The 17,060-nt window shown below is 46.1% G+C and overlaps 1 protein-coding gene across 1 annotated transcript in view; it reads left to right on the forward strand.

The window, feature by feature from the left end:
- The window catches only part of CLUAP1 (clusterin associated protein 1), a 28,353-nt gene extending 19,120 nt beyond the window's left edge, over nt 1-9,233 (forward strand). Inside the window, exons 8-12 of the mRNA XM_006874871.1 lie at nt 532-673; nt 1,243-1,315; nt 2,067-2,171; nt 7,041-7,096; nt 9,084-9,233. Coding sequence (XP_006874933.1) covers nt 532-673; nt 1,243-1,315; nt 2,067-2,171; nt 7,041-7,096; nt 9,084-9,233 — 526 coding nt within the window. The remainder of the gene's footprint in view (nt 1-531; nt 674-1,242; nt 1,316-2,066; nt 2,172-7,040; nt 7,097-9,083) is intronic.
- Nucleotides 9,234-17,060: the final 7,827 nt, after the last annotated feature.

Here is a 17,060-nt window from a genome sequence, read left to right on the forward strand (position 1 = left end):
TGGATTTCTTGCTTCTGCCTCAAATTCCCCTGGCTGTAAGCCTTCCAACCTTATAAATCCTCCTTTTTATATGTGGTTCAGAGTTCTGGAACAATCCCCTGAGCCTGCTTGGTTGGGTATTCTGTCTGCATTGTTGCTGGCGGAGCGCCTCACTGCACTTCCACCTGATCCGCCATCTTGTTTGTTCTCTGTACTTGCTTTTTGAGAGAGAAAAGGGAACTCACCTTTAAGCATTTACAGGAGCAGGGGGGCTTTCTCCATTAAGGGGTTCCTAAGAAAACCATGGCGGGGTCTGGAGCTCAGAATCCCAGTCTCAAGCGACAGCATCTTAATAGGTTTTTTACTTTTCATTCCACTTCGTCTTGCTGTTTTTGTTAAGTGCTGTTGAGTCGGTTCTGACACATAGCGACCCTGCATAGGGTTTCCGAGGAGTGACTAGTGAGCTTGAACCACTGCCGTTGCAGTTCAAATGACCTTACAGTCCAGCACATTAACCCACAGGCCACACCAAGATTCCCTTTGTCTTGCTAGGCCCGCCTTTATGGATGAATACGAGAAGATTGAGGAAGAACTGCAGAAGCAATATGATGTCTATCTTGAGAAATTCCGCAACCTGACTTACCTGGAGCAGCAGCTTGAAGATCATCATCGGATGGAGCAAGAGAAGTTTGAGGTGAGTGCTCACTCCGCCCCGCTGGACAAACCACTCCTTGTGTGTCGTTGCTATTGTCAGTTCTAAATATCCTTGTGGAGAAAAGCCAGCGGATATGTGTTCTTCCCGTCATCTCAGGATTGGCTGGGAGTCTGTCATCCAGGTCACCTGGGGCTGTCAGATTTGATGGTATGTCATCACATGGTGTGGTCATGTTCCCGGACATGTGATACATGGGCCATACCTGGGGTAATGCTCTGTTCCACTGTCTTGGAATACTCAATCTCTTCTTTTTTATTTTTAATGCAGTGAAATACATAATCATTTTTTTTAAAGGAATATTTTATTGTGCTTTTGGTGAAAGTGGACGAAGCCTTTGCTTTGGGTCTGTGGAGTGGTCATAGGGAGAAAGGTGTCTGGGTTTGGGACAGCATGGTAGCTCAGGTGATCTCTGTCCTCGTCCCTTGCCTCTAGTTCAGAGCTTTCCTTTTCTGGATCATAGATGTAGTAGGCGTCCCCAAAAGGCAAAGAATAATTAAACAGTCCCCAGAGGGCCATCTTTTCTGAGCCTGGTTTTTCCCGTCACACAGGAAGCTGAGAACACGCTCCGTCTGATGCAGAGTAAGCTAAAGGAAGAAGAAAAGCGCCTGTTGAAGAGTGGAAGTAAGGCTGTGCTGGGGACGTCCTTGGGAAGTGTCACCGAGTCAGCTCCGACTCATCCTGACCCCTTCACACACCAGAGGGAAACCCTGCTGCTTAGACCAGAATGGCACTTTCAGTCTTGAAAAATTGAGATGTATACACATATATGTAATCATGGTATGGCGTGGTAGGATAAACACTGGACTACTAACAGTAAGGTCGGCAGTTCAGACACACCAGCTGCTTCTCAGAAACCCTATACAGGGTGGCTATGAGTTGGAACCAACTCAGTGGCACTTAACCAAAATGCATACGTGGGTATGTGTGTATACAAGGAGGCTTTGAAATGTTCATGGAGAAATGAAATTAGAAGATAATGAAAATTCCCATTAACATTTTGAAGCCCCCTTATATATGTGTGTGTAGTATATATTATTTATTCATACACATGCATATGTCTATAAAATATTTTAAAGATAAATATTAAATATGCATAAGTGTTTCTGTACGTATATGTACACGTAACGGGGCCCTGGGGGCACACTGTGCTGAAGAACCTGCTGCCAACCAGAAGGTTAGTGATTCAAACCTACCAGCCAGTCTGTAGGACAAAGATGTGGCAGTCTGTCCTGAAAAAAGGGAATCTTGGAAACCCCATAGGGCACTTCTGCTCTGTCCTTTAGGGTGTTGGTGAGTTGGGCTTCGGTTCTGTGACCGAAGGCTTGGTCTGTTTGCTCTAAGTGCCCTTTTGTTTTCTGTGTGTCCTTGCCAGGTAACGAGGACTCGGACATCGACATTCAGGACGATGATTCCGACAGTGAGCTGGAAGAGAGGCGGCTGTCTAAGCCCCGCACGGCCATGGAGGTGCTCATGCAAGGTACCCCAGCAGCCCACCATCCGGACCCTGCCCACCCTTAATACCTCCCACCCAGGGCGTCTCTCCCACAAGCACCGCAGCTTGGTACAGAGGTCCTCAAGTTCACTGGGAGTGACCCTAGACATGGCGCTTGCTCCAATGTCTGTCCTGCCCTGTTTGCCAGGATGTGGCTCCTAGAGTGCTCAGTGTGATCTTTGCTTCTAACATTATTGTACCAAGAGGAGCTGGTTCCTAGCTGTGGCTTGCCTTTGCTCAAGAAGGCCTTGGGAATACAGTTCCTGGGCCCCGGACGTATCATGCCCTTTCTGGATCCCAGACTGCCCCTGGGATCACTCTAGCCCATATGGTGAGAGAATTACTGTACGAAGGACTCACGTGAGCACCTCTGCCTTTAGAAAGTTACTGTTCTTATTTATACTCTCTTGTCAAAGACTCAAAGAGCAACTCCCCTCACCTCCCAATTCCCAGTCTAAGGTGGGAGCCATGCTAGTCCTCAGTTACACATGCGCACACGCGCACACACAGCAGGCATAGACTCAAAGAGCAACTCCCCTCACCTCCCAATTCCCAGTCTAAGGTGGGAGCCATGCTAGTCCTCAGTTACACATGCGCACATGCGCACACACAGCAGGCATAGACTCAAAGAGCACTATGTGTTGTTGTCATTATTAGGTGCCATCGAGTCAGCACTGACTCATAGCGACCCTATGCACAACAGACAGAAACACTTGCCCGATCCTGGGCCAACCTCACAATTGTTGCCACGCTTGAGCCCATTGATGCTGCCACTGTTCCAGTCCTTCTCACTAGGGGTCTTCTTTTTCTCTGACCCATCACAGAAGTTTTTAAAATGGGATTTAATTTTTTAAAATGGGATTTAATCCCAATTTCTAAATGGGATCACTGGCTTTCGTGGTAAATTTGAAAATCGGTGGTATTAACTGGTCTTATAGGCATATGGATATGATCCCATCACGGACAGCACTGTACTTCAGGATAAACCTTGAAATGTTCTTGTTGATAATGCGATGGCATTTATCTCTGTCATTCCCGGCATAGTAAACCATATGATTGACAGATTCAAAATGGCCAGTCCCAGTCCATTTCAACTCACTGGTGCCTAAAGTATCAGTATTTATGCGTTCCATTTCATTTTTGACAACTTCCGATTTTCCTAGATTCATATTTCATACATTCCATCTCCTGATTATTGATGGATGTTTACAGCTGTTTCTCCTCATTGGTGGCCCATCTACAAATGAAGGTCCTGTAAACTATTCCATTCATGTTATCATGGTCAGCTCTACTTTGAGGAGATAGCTCTTGCCCAGTTGAATTTTGAGTGCCTTCCAACCTTAGGGACTCTTCTTCTAGCACTATATCTGACAATATTCTGGTGCTATTCATAATGTTTCAATATTCAATATTCTGGTGCTACCTGACAATGTTCCACTGCTGTTCATAAGGTTTTCATTGGCTAAACATTCAGAAGTAGCCCACCTTTCCTCTTTCCTAGTCTGTCTTAAACTTGTCCATGTGGGTGACCCTGTTATTTACAATACTGGTGGCATGACTTCTAGCCTTCCAGAAACACACACCCACCACAGTGTGACAGACTGACAGACGAATGGTGCTTCCATTTCGGTTTTTAAATACGACCTTGAATATATCCCACCTGAATTTAGACATTGTCTCATTTCTGATGCATTGGACATTAATGACCAAAGAACAGAAGAGTTATGGGTTGATAGCGAGAACATCATGCAGGAAGGAAGCAAAAGGTCATTACAAAGACAAAAAAGGAGAAAACGACAAAAATGCTTACCAGAGAGACTCTGTCTGAAACGTATTCTCCAGCGTAGAGATGCTAATGCACGCGTAAGAAATACAGAGGCAAAGAGCTGAACAGAAAATTTCAAAGAGCATCTCAAGAAGACAAAGTCATGTGGAATAAGCCGGATTTAGAGGAGACTTTGCCAACAATGTCAGTCTGAACTCAGGCTGGCCCTACAAAGGGGCGGTGCACCAGACCCACCAGCCAGTTCAGACAGTGATCAAAGCCACTTGCCAGACAAGGACCCAGGGTCCCTCTGCTTAGGGTCCTGCAGGTTTGAGCTTGGGACCCCCTTACCTGGACACCAACCCAGCCCCCAACTGCCCTGGGCTTGGGGCGCTTCTGCAGTAGCTCTGCCCATAGGACATGGATGAGAGTTACTGCCTGGCCCATCGGGGGAGGCACTGGCTGAGCTAAGACCCTTCTGTGTCTGGCAGAGGAGGGAGGCTCTGGGACCGGGTTGGGCCGCCTACGGGCTCCCAAACTGGAAGGACAGGCCTGTGAGAAGGAACTTGGTCCTCAGTTTGGGACTTTTTGCTGCAGGAGTTTGGCTGGCCAGGAACTCGAATGACTGTTGAGCTAATCATTCCAACCAGGGGTGTAGCCAACTAGACACATGGAACCTTCCAGAAACAGCGTCAGGTTCTGTGACTGCTACAAGATTTGCCCTGATGACAAATGCATGTGATTCCAATGGACATCTTTCCTTCCCTATCTGGTTTCCTTCTCTTCTAGGTCCACGCAGAACTGTGTTCTCTGGCCAGCTGTTCTGTAAAGTTGTGTACGTAGCCTCTGAGTGTTTACAGGGTGATCTTAGTTCTTGTCCTGAGGAATAACTTGTAGGAGTGTTTCGTAGGTACTTGAAATAAAGAATGCACACAAAGACAACGACAACAAACAGAAGACGAAGTCAAGTATTACAAGTATTACACAAAGTATGCAAAGATCTGGAGTTAGAAAACCAAAAAGGAAGAACATGGTCAGCATTTCTCAAGCTGAAAAAACTGAAGGAAAATGTCAAGCCTCAACTTGCAATATTGAAGGATTCTATGGGCAAAATATTGAATGATGCAGAAAGCATCAAAAGAAGATGGAATACACACAATCACTGCACCAAAAAGAAAGTGGCCGATGGTGTTCGACCATTTCAAGAGGTAGTATATCAAGAGCCAGTGGTACTGAAGGAAGAAGTCTAAGATGCATGATGGCATTGCTGAAGAACAAAGCTCCCGGAATTGATGGAAGACAAACAGAAATCTTTCAACAAGCTAATGCAGCACTGGAGGCGAAAGCGAGCCATAGTTGTGCCTATTTCAAAGAGAGGTGACCGACCCATGGACTACAGAATCCATTGGAGAATATCATTAATACCTCATACGAGTAAAATTTGGCTAAATATAGTTCAAAAACTGCTGCCATAGCACATTGACAGAGAACTGCCAGAGACTTAAGCCAGATTCGTTGAGGATGTGGATCAGGGGATATTAGTACTGACATTAGACGGACCTTGGCTGAAAGCAGAGAATGCCAGGAAGATTTTTACCTGTGCTTTACTGATTATGCAAAGACTTTCACTGTGTAGATCTTGACAAGCGAGGGTTAATATTGCTGCCTGAAGAGAACATTTCATTGTGCTCACAAGTAACATAGACAAAGAGGCAGCCATTCAAACAGAACTAAGGGACGCTGAATGGTTTAAAATCAGGAAAGTTTGTTCCAGGGTTGCATCCATTTACCAAATTTATTCATCTGTATGCCAACTAAGCAAATAATCCAAGAAGCTGGATTCTATGAGGAGGAACTCAGCATTAGGATTGGCAGAGTACTCATCAACAGCCTGTGATGGGCAGATGACACAGCCTTGCTTGTTGAAAGCGAAGAGGATTTGAAGTATTTGATGATGAAGATCAAAGACTACAGCCTTCAGTGTGGATTGCACTTCAGTCAATGTAAAGAAAACAAAAATCTTCACAAGTGTGCCAAAAAATAACATCATGGTAAATGGAGAAAAGATTGAAGTTGTTAAACATGCTCATATTGAAGGTTCTACTCTTCTCATTCACTGCCCTTCTCTCTTCTCTCTTCTCGGAGGATAACTGGATGCTCTGATTTCTTGTTTATTTCTTTGACTTTTTTCTTTTTGATGATATTTATCTGTGTTTTTGGTGAAGGTGTACGCAGCAGGTCAAGTTCTCGCCCCACAGCTGCACACGTTGTTCAGTGACCCTGATTGCATTCTTTACAGTGGGTGAACGTGATAATTTCCATTCTGGTTGTTCCATTTTCATTCATCTAGTTTTCCTCCCTCTCCCCTTCTCCTCTTTGTTAGAAGGTCGCTGTGGGCCATTTGCTCTCATCTCAGTGATGTTTTTGATGGAGCACAGCAGTCACAGGGGTTTGAGCCAATTTGTTGTTTAGCTGCGTGGGACCTCGTGTGGTTTCAATTATGTTAGTTTGGGTTCAGGGTTGAAGAGTATCTCAGGGAGCCCTCTAGTCTCCAGCAATCCAATTGGTCTGTTTTTTTGTTTGTTTGTTTCTAAGGAAGTTGAGGTCCATATTCCTCTCCCATTCTCTCAGTGTCTGGTTAGTGTGGCCCCAGTCAGAAGGTTCAGTGGTGGCGGCCAGGCCCCATCTCATTCTCGTGGCACTTCCTCTGACATCAGTCGTGACTCCTGGTATTGTTAAGAGCCACTGAGTTAATTTTTCAATTCATAGTGACCCCCTGTCACAGAGAACTGCCCCATAGGGTTTCCTTGGCAGTAACCTGGTGTGGCACTGTAGGATCAGCACTGGACTGCGAACCCCAAAGTCTGCAGTTCAAACCCACCAGCTGCTCCTTGGAAACTCTATACAGCGTCACTGTGAGTCGGAACCGACTCGATGGCACGTCACAACAACAACAATCTGTACAGAAGCAGGTGCAGCAGATCTTTCTTGGAGTGGCTGGGTGGGTTCCATCTGCTAAACTCTGTGCCTCCAGGGCTCCTCACAGTCCCGTGGGCTCTCATTGTTCTGTGTGGTTTTCTTACCCCCAGGGAGACCCAGCAAGCGCATCGTGGGCACAATGCAGGGCGGAGACTCGGATGATGATGTGAGTCCCTCTGAGGGTCTGTCCCGTGTCCCCCATCTCAGACTGGTCTCCTTTACGAGACCGCTGAGGGGCTGTGCAGCCAGGCCAGAGTCGGGGCAGCCTGGTGCGTGACTCATGGCGGGGTCTGGCTTCCGTAGGCGCGGCACGGTTTTCTTTGCTCGCTGAGGACTCGTTTCCTTTCTTTTCCACTGAATGTGCTTGCTCTCCTTTTTTCTCCTCATCTTCTTTCCGTTCTTGCTTTCCAAAGACGGAAGCAGCAGCAGCTCACATAGGTAAAAGCAAGACTTCCAGCGCCAAGAAGCAGGTTGGTTTTCTCTTTTAACCTTGTCTATTTGTCTGTGTTTAAACCAGGGAGGGATTGGCTCCGGAGTGATGTTTCTCCCCTCTGTCGGATGGGGAGCGGCCAAGTGCCAGGAGGGGAAGTGGAGCACCAGCCTGAGGGAGGAGCTATGGGTGGTGGTCCTCTGGCCTTAACTACAGTCTGAGGTGGAGGGGTGCTACAGTAGGCCCGGGCCCACTCTTGAGCTCCGTCAGGGCCAGAATGTTGAAGAATACACTCCCAAGGCCTGGCCTTTAGCACCCGGATGAGAGACTGTCAGTCAGCACCGGCCTCGGGCAGGATTGCTCTGTAACAAGTAGGGAAGAAACCAGAGTAGGAAGATGAGCGCAGTCCGCTGGTGTCAGGTTAGTACTGCCCAGCCAGTCCCTCTCCATCAGGGAACCGAGGCGCTGAGGCCTCAGCAGGATGGGTACAGCTCAGGTTTTTGTGTAGAAGGAAGATGAGCGCAGTCCGCTGGTGTCAGGTTAGTACTGCCCAGCCAGTCCCTCTCCATCAGGGAACCGAGGCGCTGAGGCCTCAGCAGGATGGGTACAGCTCAGGTTTTTGTGTAGAAAGAAGATGAGCGCAGTCCGCTGGTGTCAGGTTAGTACTGCCCAGCCAGTCCCTCTCCATCAGGGAACCGAGGCGCTGAGGCCTCAGCAGGATGGGTACAGCTCAGGTTTTTGTGTAGAAGGTGTGCACGTTATGTGCCTCCAGCAGCCCGCGTGACAGGAAGCCGACTGTGTTTTACTTTATGCTTCACACTTCGGTGATTATTTCAAGTTTTCACAAAGCACACATCTTAATTTATGAAAAACAGAAAGTGTGCAGCTTATGTATAGCTCTTGTGCTTCACAGAAAATGCGTATTTCACCCATCCGCCTAGCATGTCTACTCTTCCAGCGGCATGTGCTCACTTCGTGTCTCTCTGTCCAATTCAGTCTTTGCCGTCTTATTCCTGACGTTCCCACCGAGCTGTTGCACACTTCCTAGGCTACAGTCAGCTGCTAACGTCACCTCTAGCCATACTGCAAAACCCAAAGATGCATGTGACTTGCTGGATTGCGGTGGTCTGGAGCCAGCCTCAGTTTCTCTGAGGTCTGCCAATGTCAGCATAGTGTGTGCTCATGGGAAGGACCTGGATAGTGGGACCAGCCGTCTGGTTGACCCAGAACTCAGAGGGTTCCTGGGACAGGGGACTGCCCTCTTTAAAACCTAGAAAGTCTCTGGCAAGCAGATGCATTTCATTCGTTGAGGTGATGAAAGAGCGAGTGTCTCCTTGTCTTTGCTCTTTACACGTATTTGCTGCATTCTTTTCTACCTCCACTCTGACAGCCTCTCTCCTGTCTCTCATCACTCTGCCCCGTGGGTCCCGGGATCCCCAGGGGCACACAGGGCGGATCCCACAGGGCTTCCAGACATCAGGGTGAGAGCCGGCCCCCAGCGCCAGGCCCAACTAGCACATCAGCATTTGAAGGTCCTGCTTTGGAGGCAGTATATAGGCTTGGTGCACCCCCTTTCTCCTCCGAGCCCTTCCTTCAGGTTGGGGGGCACAACTTACTGTGCTTTAACCCCATCAGCTGCAGGTAAAACCAGGAGGCAGGGTCTCTACGCACACAATGTGGGAAACAGGATGCAACCCCAAGTTGCACTTGTGTTCTTCTCCAGGATGACTCAGAAGACAGTGAAATTGACATGGACGATGATGAAGAAGACGATGATGATCTGGAAGACGAGAGCATCGTTCTGTCCCCAGCCAAGCCCAGTCGCAGGATCCGCAAACCTGAGCCCCTGGATGAGAGTGACAATGACTTCTGACCCTTCCTCCAGGGACCCGGGCAGGCTAAAACCTTGTGTTGTAGGTAAATGGGAAATTGGAGGCTTTGGAAGGTCACATACTCTGTTCACTAAGCCAGCTGCTTGCGAAAGCAACTCCTGTGCTTGTACCCTGAGACGCTTCAATACAAACCAAAGTAAATTCCAAAGAGTGATTTTACTGTTGCTTCATTGGCCTCCAAAAACTTGGGAATGCATGTGTTCAGAATGATTCAGAACCATAGGACAAAAACCAAAGAGAAGGCTAAAATACTACTTGAGGCGGCTTCAAAAAGTTTGTGGAGAAATGGAAGGAAAAGAAAATGGATTTCTTCCTTGAATTTTTTGAAGCTCCTCATGTACAAAGCAAGTAAGCAAACCCAGTGCTGTTGAGTTGGTTCTGACTTGTAGCGGCCCTAGGTGGAACTGTCCTATAGAGGTCGCCCGACTGTAAGTCTGTACTTTAGCAGAGTGCTGCATCTTTTTCCTGCCGAGTAGATGAGATTTGAACCATTGACCTGTCAGCACTGAGTGCTTTAAACCTAGCACAACCAGGACTCCTTTTAAGCAGTGTATCTACATCTTGGTCATTGTCGATGTGTTTCCCTTCAGAATCAGCGGAACAGACTTGGGGCTGGAACTGGCTTTCAGAATTGTTGGGTAGCGTCTGACTGTAGCTCACTGCACCCACCTTTAATTGTTGCCCTCGTTTTAGTTTATAGTTTTCATTCCTTCTGCGCATGTTCAATACCACACTGAAAGAAGGCTGGTTAACTCAGATGAGAACTTGTTTTCTCTTGAAAATTGAGCAACAGAAAGGGTCCACATTTGAATACTCCTTATTCTCTTAGAAAGCTGGCTTTGCTCCTATGAAGTCTGGAAAAGGCCGACCTGGGTTTCCCCCCTACCCCGTTACATTGCCCCTTCCGAGATTCCAAACTCCTTCGCCTGTGACCACCAGCCAACATGTCTTCAGGAAGCTTTTTTCTTAACTAAACCATGTGAAGACTTTAGTCCACCCCGAAGGAGAGGTGGCAGGTTTCTTGCTTCTCCCTCTGTAGGGAGAGGGGTCGAAGGACAGCGTGCTAGGGCAGGGTTGCATTTCTGACCTGCATCGTAACCCAGAAGTAAATTAGGCGGACTAGCTCCCGAAGAATCGGCCTGCTGTCAGACAAGTGACAGAGGGGTGGAATTCACAAAGTCAGAGACTTAACATTACTTCTGTAGACCCTTACTCTATATGTAGTGTCGTGACATTCATGACCTTCTTCGGGGTGTGCAGTCATTCGCAACCTCCTTCTCTGAGTTGCTCCTCCCTCAGTTTCCCTGCCCCGAAGGCTCCCCTCTAATCTTCTGAGCTATTGTCTGTTAGATTCCATAGAGATAGCTCTTGGGAGAGCACAGGGCTAAAGGCAGACCTTTTCTTTTACTGGTTAAACTAACCTGTTGTTTGGAGTCCTGGTGTGACGCTGTAGGATAAGCCCTAGATTGCAAGGTCGATTTGAACCGTAAGGTGGTGATTCAAAGCCACCAACCGCTCCTTGGAAACCCTATGCAGGGTCACTGTGACTTGGAACCAATTCAGTGGCACTTAACAACAACAACATTGTTTGGTTTGAAGAAGACTTGATAGACTGGTTTTGGTTTAAAGACTGTTTCAGGGCATAATTTCAGGGGTTCATCTATCCTCCATAACCCCAGAATATCTCGAGTTGCTGAAAATTTGAAATTCTCTTCTGCATTTCCCCCCCTTTTGATCAGGATGTTTTGATAGTATCTCTGATCACAATGTTTAATGATGGTGAGTGGGCACCACACAGCTCTGGTGTCTTGGCATTAGCCATACATTTCATTTCCTCCTCCTTCCTGCCTCTCCTTTCTCTGTTGCTTCAGGCATATAGAGACCAATTGTGTACCCTAGCTGGCCATTTGCAAGCGTGGAAGACCCCAGGCACTGCTCAACAAATGAAGTGGGACAGAAGCACTGAACACATTATTAGGCCAATTAACTCAGATGAAGTTACTTGTATTTTTAAAATTACATTTAATTTAATATCTTTATGTTATTAGATAATTTTTACTTGATAGTATAATTTATTTTGTTATTTGAATATAAAAAGAGCCCAGGTTGTGTTGTGGCTCACACCCCACTGCCAGGCACCAGGTCGGCAGCCAGCTCACCAGCTGCTCCTCGGGAGACAATGTATAGCCTCAGAATCCTTCTATAGGGCCGCTGTGAGGTGTATCACAGCTGGCACACAACCACCGACAGCCACCACACATCGAAGTTCATAGGTCAATATCACACTCATTAATTTCAGAAGACGATGTGACAGTTGGAGCCCTGGGGTGGCGCTGTGGGTTCGTGCGCTGGACTGCATAGTCAGTTTGAACCACAAGATTGGCAGTTCAAGCTCACCAGCCACTCCTCAAAAACCCTATACAGGGTCGCTGTGGATCAGAACCAACTTGACGCACTTAACAACAACATAAGACAGTTTAGGACCTCTGGTAGCGTAGTGTTTATGAGTCGGGCTGCTAACCTCAAGGTCAGCAGTTCAAAACTACCAGCTGTTCCACGGGTGAACGATGAGGCTTTCTGCTCCCACAAACATTTACAGCCTTAAAAACTCTGTACAGGGTCACTTGAGTCAGAACTGATCCTATAGTACTTAACCACCACCATGTGACAGTTGGTAAATACCATGGCTCCATAGGACAACCACAAAGTTGCTGGTTCAAACTCACCAGCTGCTCCATGGGAGAAGAATGAGGCTTTCTGTTCCCATAAAGGTTTACAGCCTCAGAAACCCTTTACAGGGTCACCATGAGTCAGAACTGACTTCGTGGCACTTAACAATAATACCAATTATTTAAATTTTTTTAGTCAGTTATTTTCTTCGCTTTTTATCTGTTTTTCCCTAAATTTTACATGTGAGGTTTCTGTGCTGACCACCGTCAGCTACTGTGGTTTTTAGGGTACAGAAGAGCGTGTTGTTTAGGTTTTCCTGCATCTGATCTGACTTACATGTTAACAACACAGAAATGTTTTTCTGTTTTTCTTACACGATGCTCTCTTTTGATTGGCATTCCTGTGGAAACCCAACCCGAAGTTTGGATTTCATGTCCACAGGGGTGGGCAACTAAACTGCAAAGAGCACCCCACAATTTGACCTGATTGTCCTTCCTCCCACATTTAAGCAACTGAGCACAGATTCTCACCATACAATCGTGCTGCCTTGGTTGAGCGGGGTCAGTTCCCTTGACAGTATGTGATCATTGTCGGAGGAGTGAGGGAGGGAGGGCTGGGTTCAGAATATCATCGAAAAAGCGTCATGACCATGAGGTGGTAGGATCACCTTTGTGGTTGAGAGAGGGTGTATTTAGGTAATTTGGAGGGAATAAGGTACCTGTTTTCCAGAAATGTGAGTAAGTGATATGCGAAGAGAGAAGTTTTGAAGTATCAATGCTAAGGACTCCGTGTGCTGCCAGGCAAGACTCTCTGACCCCAAGGTTTGGCTGGCATGTGCTGGGACATATTTCTGCTTTACCCAGCTCTTACTGGGTGCCCACTGTGTCTAGCTACTGGGCTAACTAACCACTAGGGAATTGAGAGATATTTGAGTCTTAGCATCTGCCCTAGATAGACTGGCAACATTTTATTACAAGGGGGAGACAAACAGCTTGCGGAAGAACTTCATTTTTCCATGAACTTTTTGAAACCCCACACTTGGCCAGCACTTGGAAGTATCGATTAAGGACTGCAGAAACTTTGGGGACACACATTGATAAGTGGGGATTAAGTGAATGTCCACTTAGTGGATAGTGAGATGCCCCGGATGCCTGTGGTGCTCCTTTTCAGGTTTCTGGGCTGCCAGGTGTATATCACGCCAGCTAGGGATTAGAGGAGTCTTCTCTGGAGCAACAGGAGCAGTGGCAAAATCGTAGGTGCTGACCCATGAGGATTCCTCATCAAAAGAGCTGGGCCACTCGCCACCTAGTCACTCACAGATATCAACAAGCCGTCAGTATACAGTGGATCGCCAGAGGAAGGGACGAATTTGTCTTAGAAGTAGCACAGCCAGAAGAACTCCTTGGAAACAAGGATTGTGAGACTTTGTCTTTCATACTTTGAATGTGTTCATGTTGAACACGTCCAATCCCAAAAGAGTTTCCAGTCACCTGTTGTGTGCCTCCTGGTTAAATGTGAACAAACAGGTTAAAAGGACCAACAGATATGAGGGTGTCTAATTTGAAAATAAAATTACAATAAGTCAACAGAGTCCAGGACCCAGGAAGAAACAGAAAATTCTGGTAAGAGCCGAGTATTGCAGAAAAGCTCTGATGTCTGTAGAGGTATTAAAAGAAGATAGTGCACCCACGAAACAAGAACTGGCTGCTGTTTTAAAAGACTGAAAACCAGGAAGAGCTCTTGGAAATTACAGTGTGTTAGCCAAACTGTTCAGAAGAATTGGGGGATAGAGTTGAAAAACTCTGGGAAGAGAATAAAAAGTAAGAGATGACAGTAGGAAAGATAAGACAATTAGAGGCTCATTCCCAGGAGGTCAGGTCTTCTACTCATGGAACATTGAGCAACCGGAGGAAACAGGTAAGGCCACTATCCAAGAGAAACGCAAGATTTCTGTTAGATCGAAGAGGTGCACCAAGTGGCTAGTATGACAGATGAAAGAAGATGCAGACCATGGAACTTTGTCATAAACTTGAGGATACCAGGGATAAAGGGAGAATTCTAAAATCTTTGTTGTTGTGCACCATTGAGTTGGTTCCGACTCATAGCGACCCTGTATAGGGTGTCCATGGAGCAGCTGGTGGGTTTGAACTGCCAGCCTTGTGGTTCACAGTTCAGTGCTGATCCTACAGAGCCACACCAGGTATTGTTATGTGCTGTCAAGTTGGTTCCCCTCATAGTAACACGGGATGGGGTTTCCGAGGAGTGACTGGTAGCTTTGAACCACCAAATTTGTAGTTAGCAGTCCAGTGCTTATCCTACAGTGCCATACCAGAACTCTTAGTAAACCTCTAGATACTATTCCTCACAGATACTCTAGTTAATTTCACAGACGTTACACAGGATCCTGTTTGACAGTTTCTATATAGATTGTCCAGGGACATTGGTTACGTTTTCCCTACCTTGTCAACACTCTGTGTCCTGGTTGTTCCATTTCCACCCCTCTACTTTCCCTGCCCCCCTATCTTCTCATCTTTGCCTTAGAGAGTAAATATGGACCCTTTGGATTCATAGGAGGGGCTTCAAACATTTGTGGAAGAATTCCATTATCTTTTTTTTTTTTTTAGTTTTTATTGTGAAATATGTGATAGTATACACGGGAGAACCTTTGCTTTACATTCATCATATCATTTCGTTTCATTGCAATGATTACAGTTCCCTGCATGCATCATCAAACAGCCAAAGGGTACACTCTGCAAGCCTGCCCCCTGGTTGTCAACACACAAACCCTCTCCCTCCCAGAGTCCAGAGACCCCAGCCACTCCATCTCTCCACATCATCGTCTCTGCCTCCATCTCTGGCGTCACTGCTTCTCCTGATAGGGTCCCACACTCCGCTTTTCTCCCTTGATGGTCCCAGGGTCCTCCACTCCTGCACTGCAAGATCAGCCCCTCCTTTCCTTTTGTTACAAAACATCTACCTTTACATTTCCAACCCTCACAGTCAGTCCTGATAGCAATTCACTATTGAACCACAAGAGTCTTATCCCCATGTCCTTTCACCAGCCCCGTCTAGCCAGGTTGGAAACTACTCAGTGTAGATTCTGTCTTCCCCTGTACCCTCTGAAACTAGGCTCCCTCTTGAAAGCTTGTAAGCCAGACACTTCATGCCTTTTGTAGCACCTCCATTTTGGGTAGCCAATGTCTAAGTTGCCCATTCCTATCAACCCTGTGTACTGAGGAGGTAGGAATGATCCTCACTGTAAAGATTTGTTCCCTCTTTTGAGCTACTACATCCACAAGCATAGGTCAAGTTCATCAAATTTAGCGGATTACTCTTTTTTTCCTCTTCTTTCTTCCTCGAGTCGAGTTCTGGTCATCCAGCCATTGAAGCTAGGTGAAATGGGTACTATCTGCAAGTATGGGTGTTCTTGTGCATCTCCCCTCACTTCATATCAGCCGGACCCTTCACTCTCCACTTTAGCCCTCTATGGCCATGTCCCTGTCCCTGGGCCCCGGAGTCCCCAGGTCTCTTCGTATTGCTGGCCAGCCATGTCTCAACCCAGGTTGACAGGAGTCTATTGAACGTGGTCGGATTTAGGGCCCAACTTCATTGCTGTTTTTCCCCCACTTCTCTTTATCGGTGACCAATGTGCTCAGAATTCCGTTATCTTTTCATTACATTTTCCCGTGAACTTTTTAAAGCTCACACATACAGCTAAGCCCAGTATTTTAAGGTGTATGGAAATACTCAACATCCAATAAGAAAAAAATCCCTAATGTTTGTTTGGTATCCAGTAAAAAAATTGCTAGGCAAAGGGATTAAAAACACAGGAGAGAATTTCAAATTCTTATGAAATTCAGACTTCCTAGAGCTATTGTTGTTGTTAAGTGCTGTCAAATCAATTCTGACCCATAGTGACCCTGTATAGGGTTTCTGAGGAGCAGCTAGTGAGTTTGAACCACCGACCTTGCAGTCCAGCCCATTATCCTGCAGCACCACACCGGACTTTCTAGAGCCATTGGGACTGGACAGACTCCAGAAACTATCGCTCTGAGATCATCTTTAAACCTTAAACAAACCAACCCCTGGAGTCTTTATTACAAACAGTAGTAGTTTAGCTTAATTAGTAAAGAAAGTCTGCCTTGAGCATTGTACTCTTTTTTTTTCTCCTTTATTTTAACTTTTATTGTAAATTGAGTAAAGGTTTACAAATAAGATCATCAGTTTTACAGGCAACAGATCATACATTTTGTTGCATGATTGCAATCCCCTCTGTGAACAACAGGTATCCTGCTTCATTCCTGTGATTCCTATTTCCATTCAACCCTCCTTCCCATCACTTCTCAACTTTGTTCTTAGGTAAATGTTGCCCTTTTGATTTTTTTAAGGTTTTTATTGTGGATTGAGTGAAAGTTTACAGGGCAGATCATCAGTTTTACATTCAACAAATCATATACTTTTCTTCATTACATCGATTACAATCCCCTCCATGTACCATCAGTTAACAGCATTTTTTTCTATTCACTTTAGCTTTTTTAAAAAACACACAAACAAAAAAACCCACTCAGGCATGTATAATAAATTACATCTCCAAAGGGCACATTCTGCAAGTCTGCTCCTGGTCACCGGCTCTTAGTCCTTCTTTTCTTAGTCCATGAATCTACTACAGTCCTCAGCCGCTCCCCTTCTCCATGCCCCCATCTCTGGTGCTGCTGCTTCTCTGGAGAAGGTCCCGCATTCTACTTGTGTGTTCCTCTCGATGATCCTAGGATCCTCTGTTTCTGGACTGTAAGATTAACCACTCCCCTTTTTTTATTACAAAACTTCTACCTTTACAATTGTGACAGTCTCAATTAGTCATGATAATAGTTATTCACTATTGAATCTTAACAAATCTTATCGCTATCTATCTTCACCAGACCCATCCAGACAAGATGACAGCCATTCAGTGGGGACTCTTTCTTTCCCCCCATACTCTTAAGCTAAACTCCCTCTTGAAACCTTGTAAGCCAGTCACTTTGTGCCTTTATAGCCCCTTCATTTTAGGTAGTCAGTGTCCAAGTTGCCCGCTCCTATCCAGTCTGTGTACAGAGTGGATAGCATTGAAACTTGATTTGAAGACTCTTTCCCTCTCTGTT

Source organism: Chrysochloris asiatica, unplaced genomic scaffold, assembly GCF_000296735.1.
Source record: "Chrysochloris asiatica unplaced genomic scaffold, ChrAsi1.0 scaffold00305, whole genome shotgun sequence".
NCBI lineage: Eukaryota > Metazoa > Chordata > Mammalia > Afrosoricida > Chrysochloridae > Chrysochloris > Chrysochloris asiatica.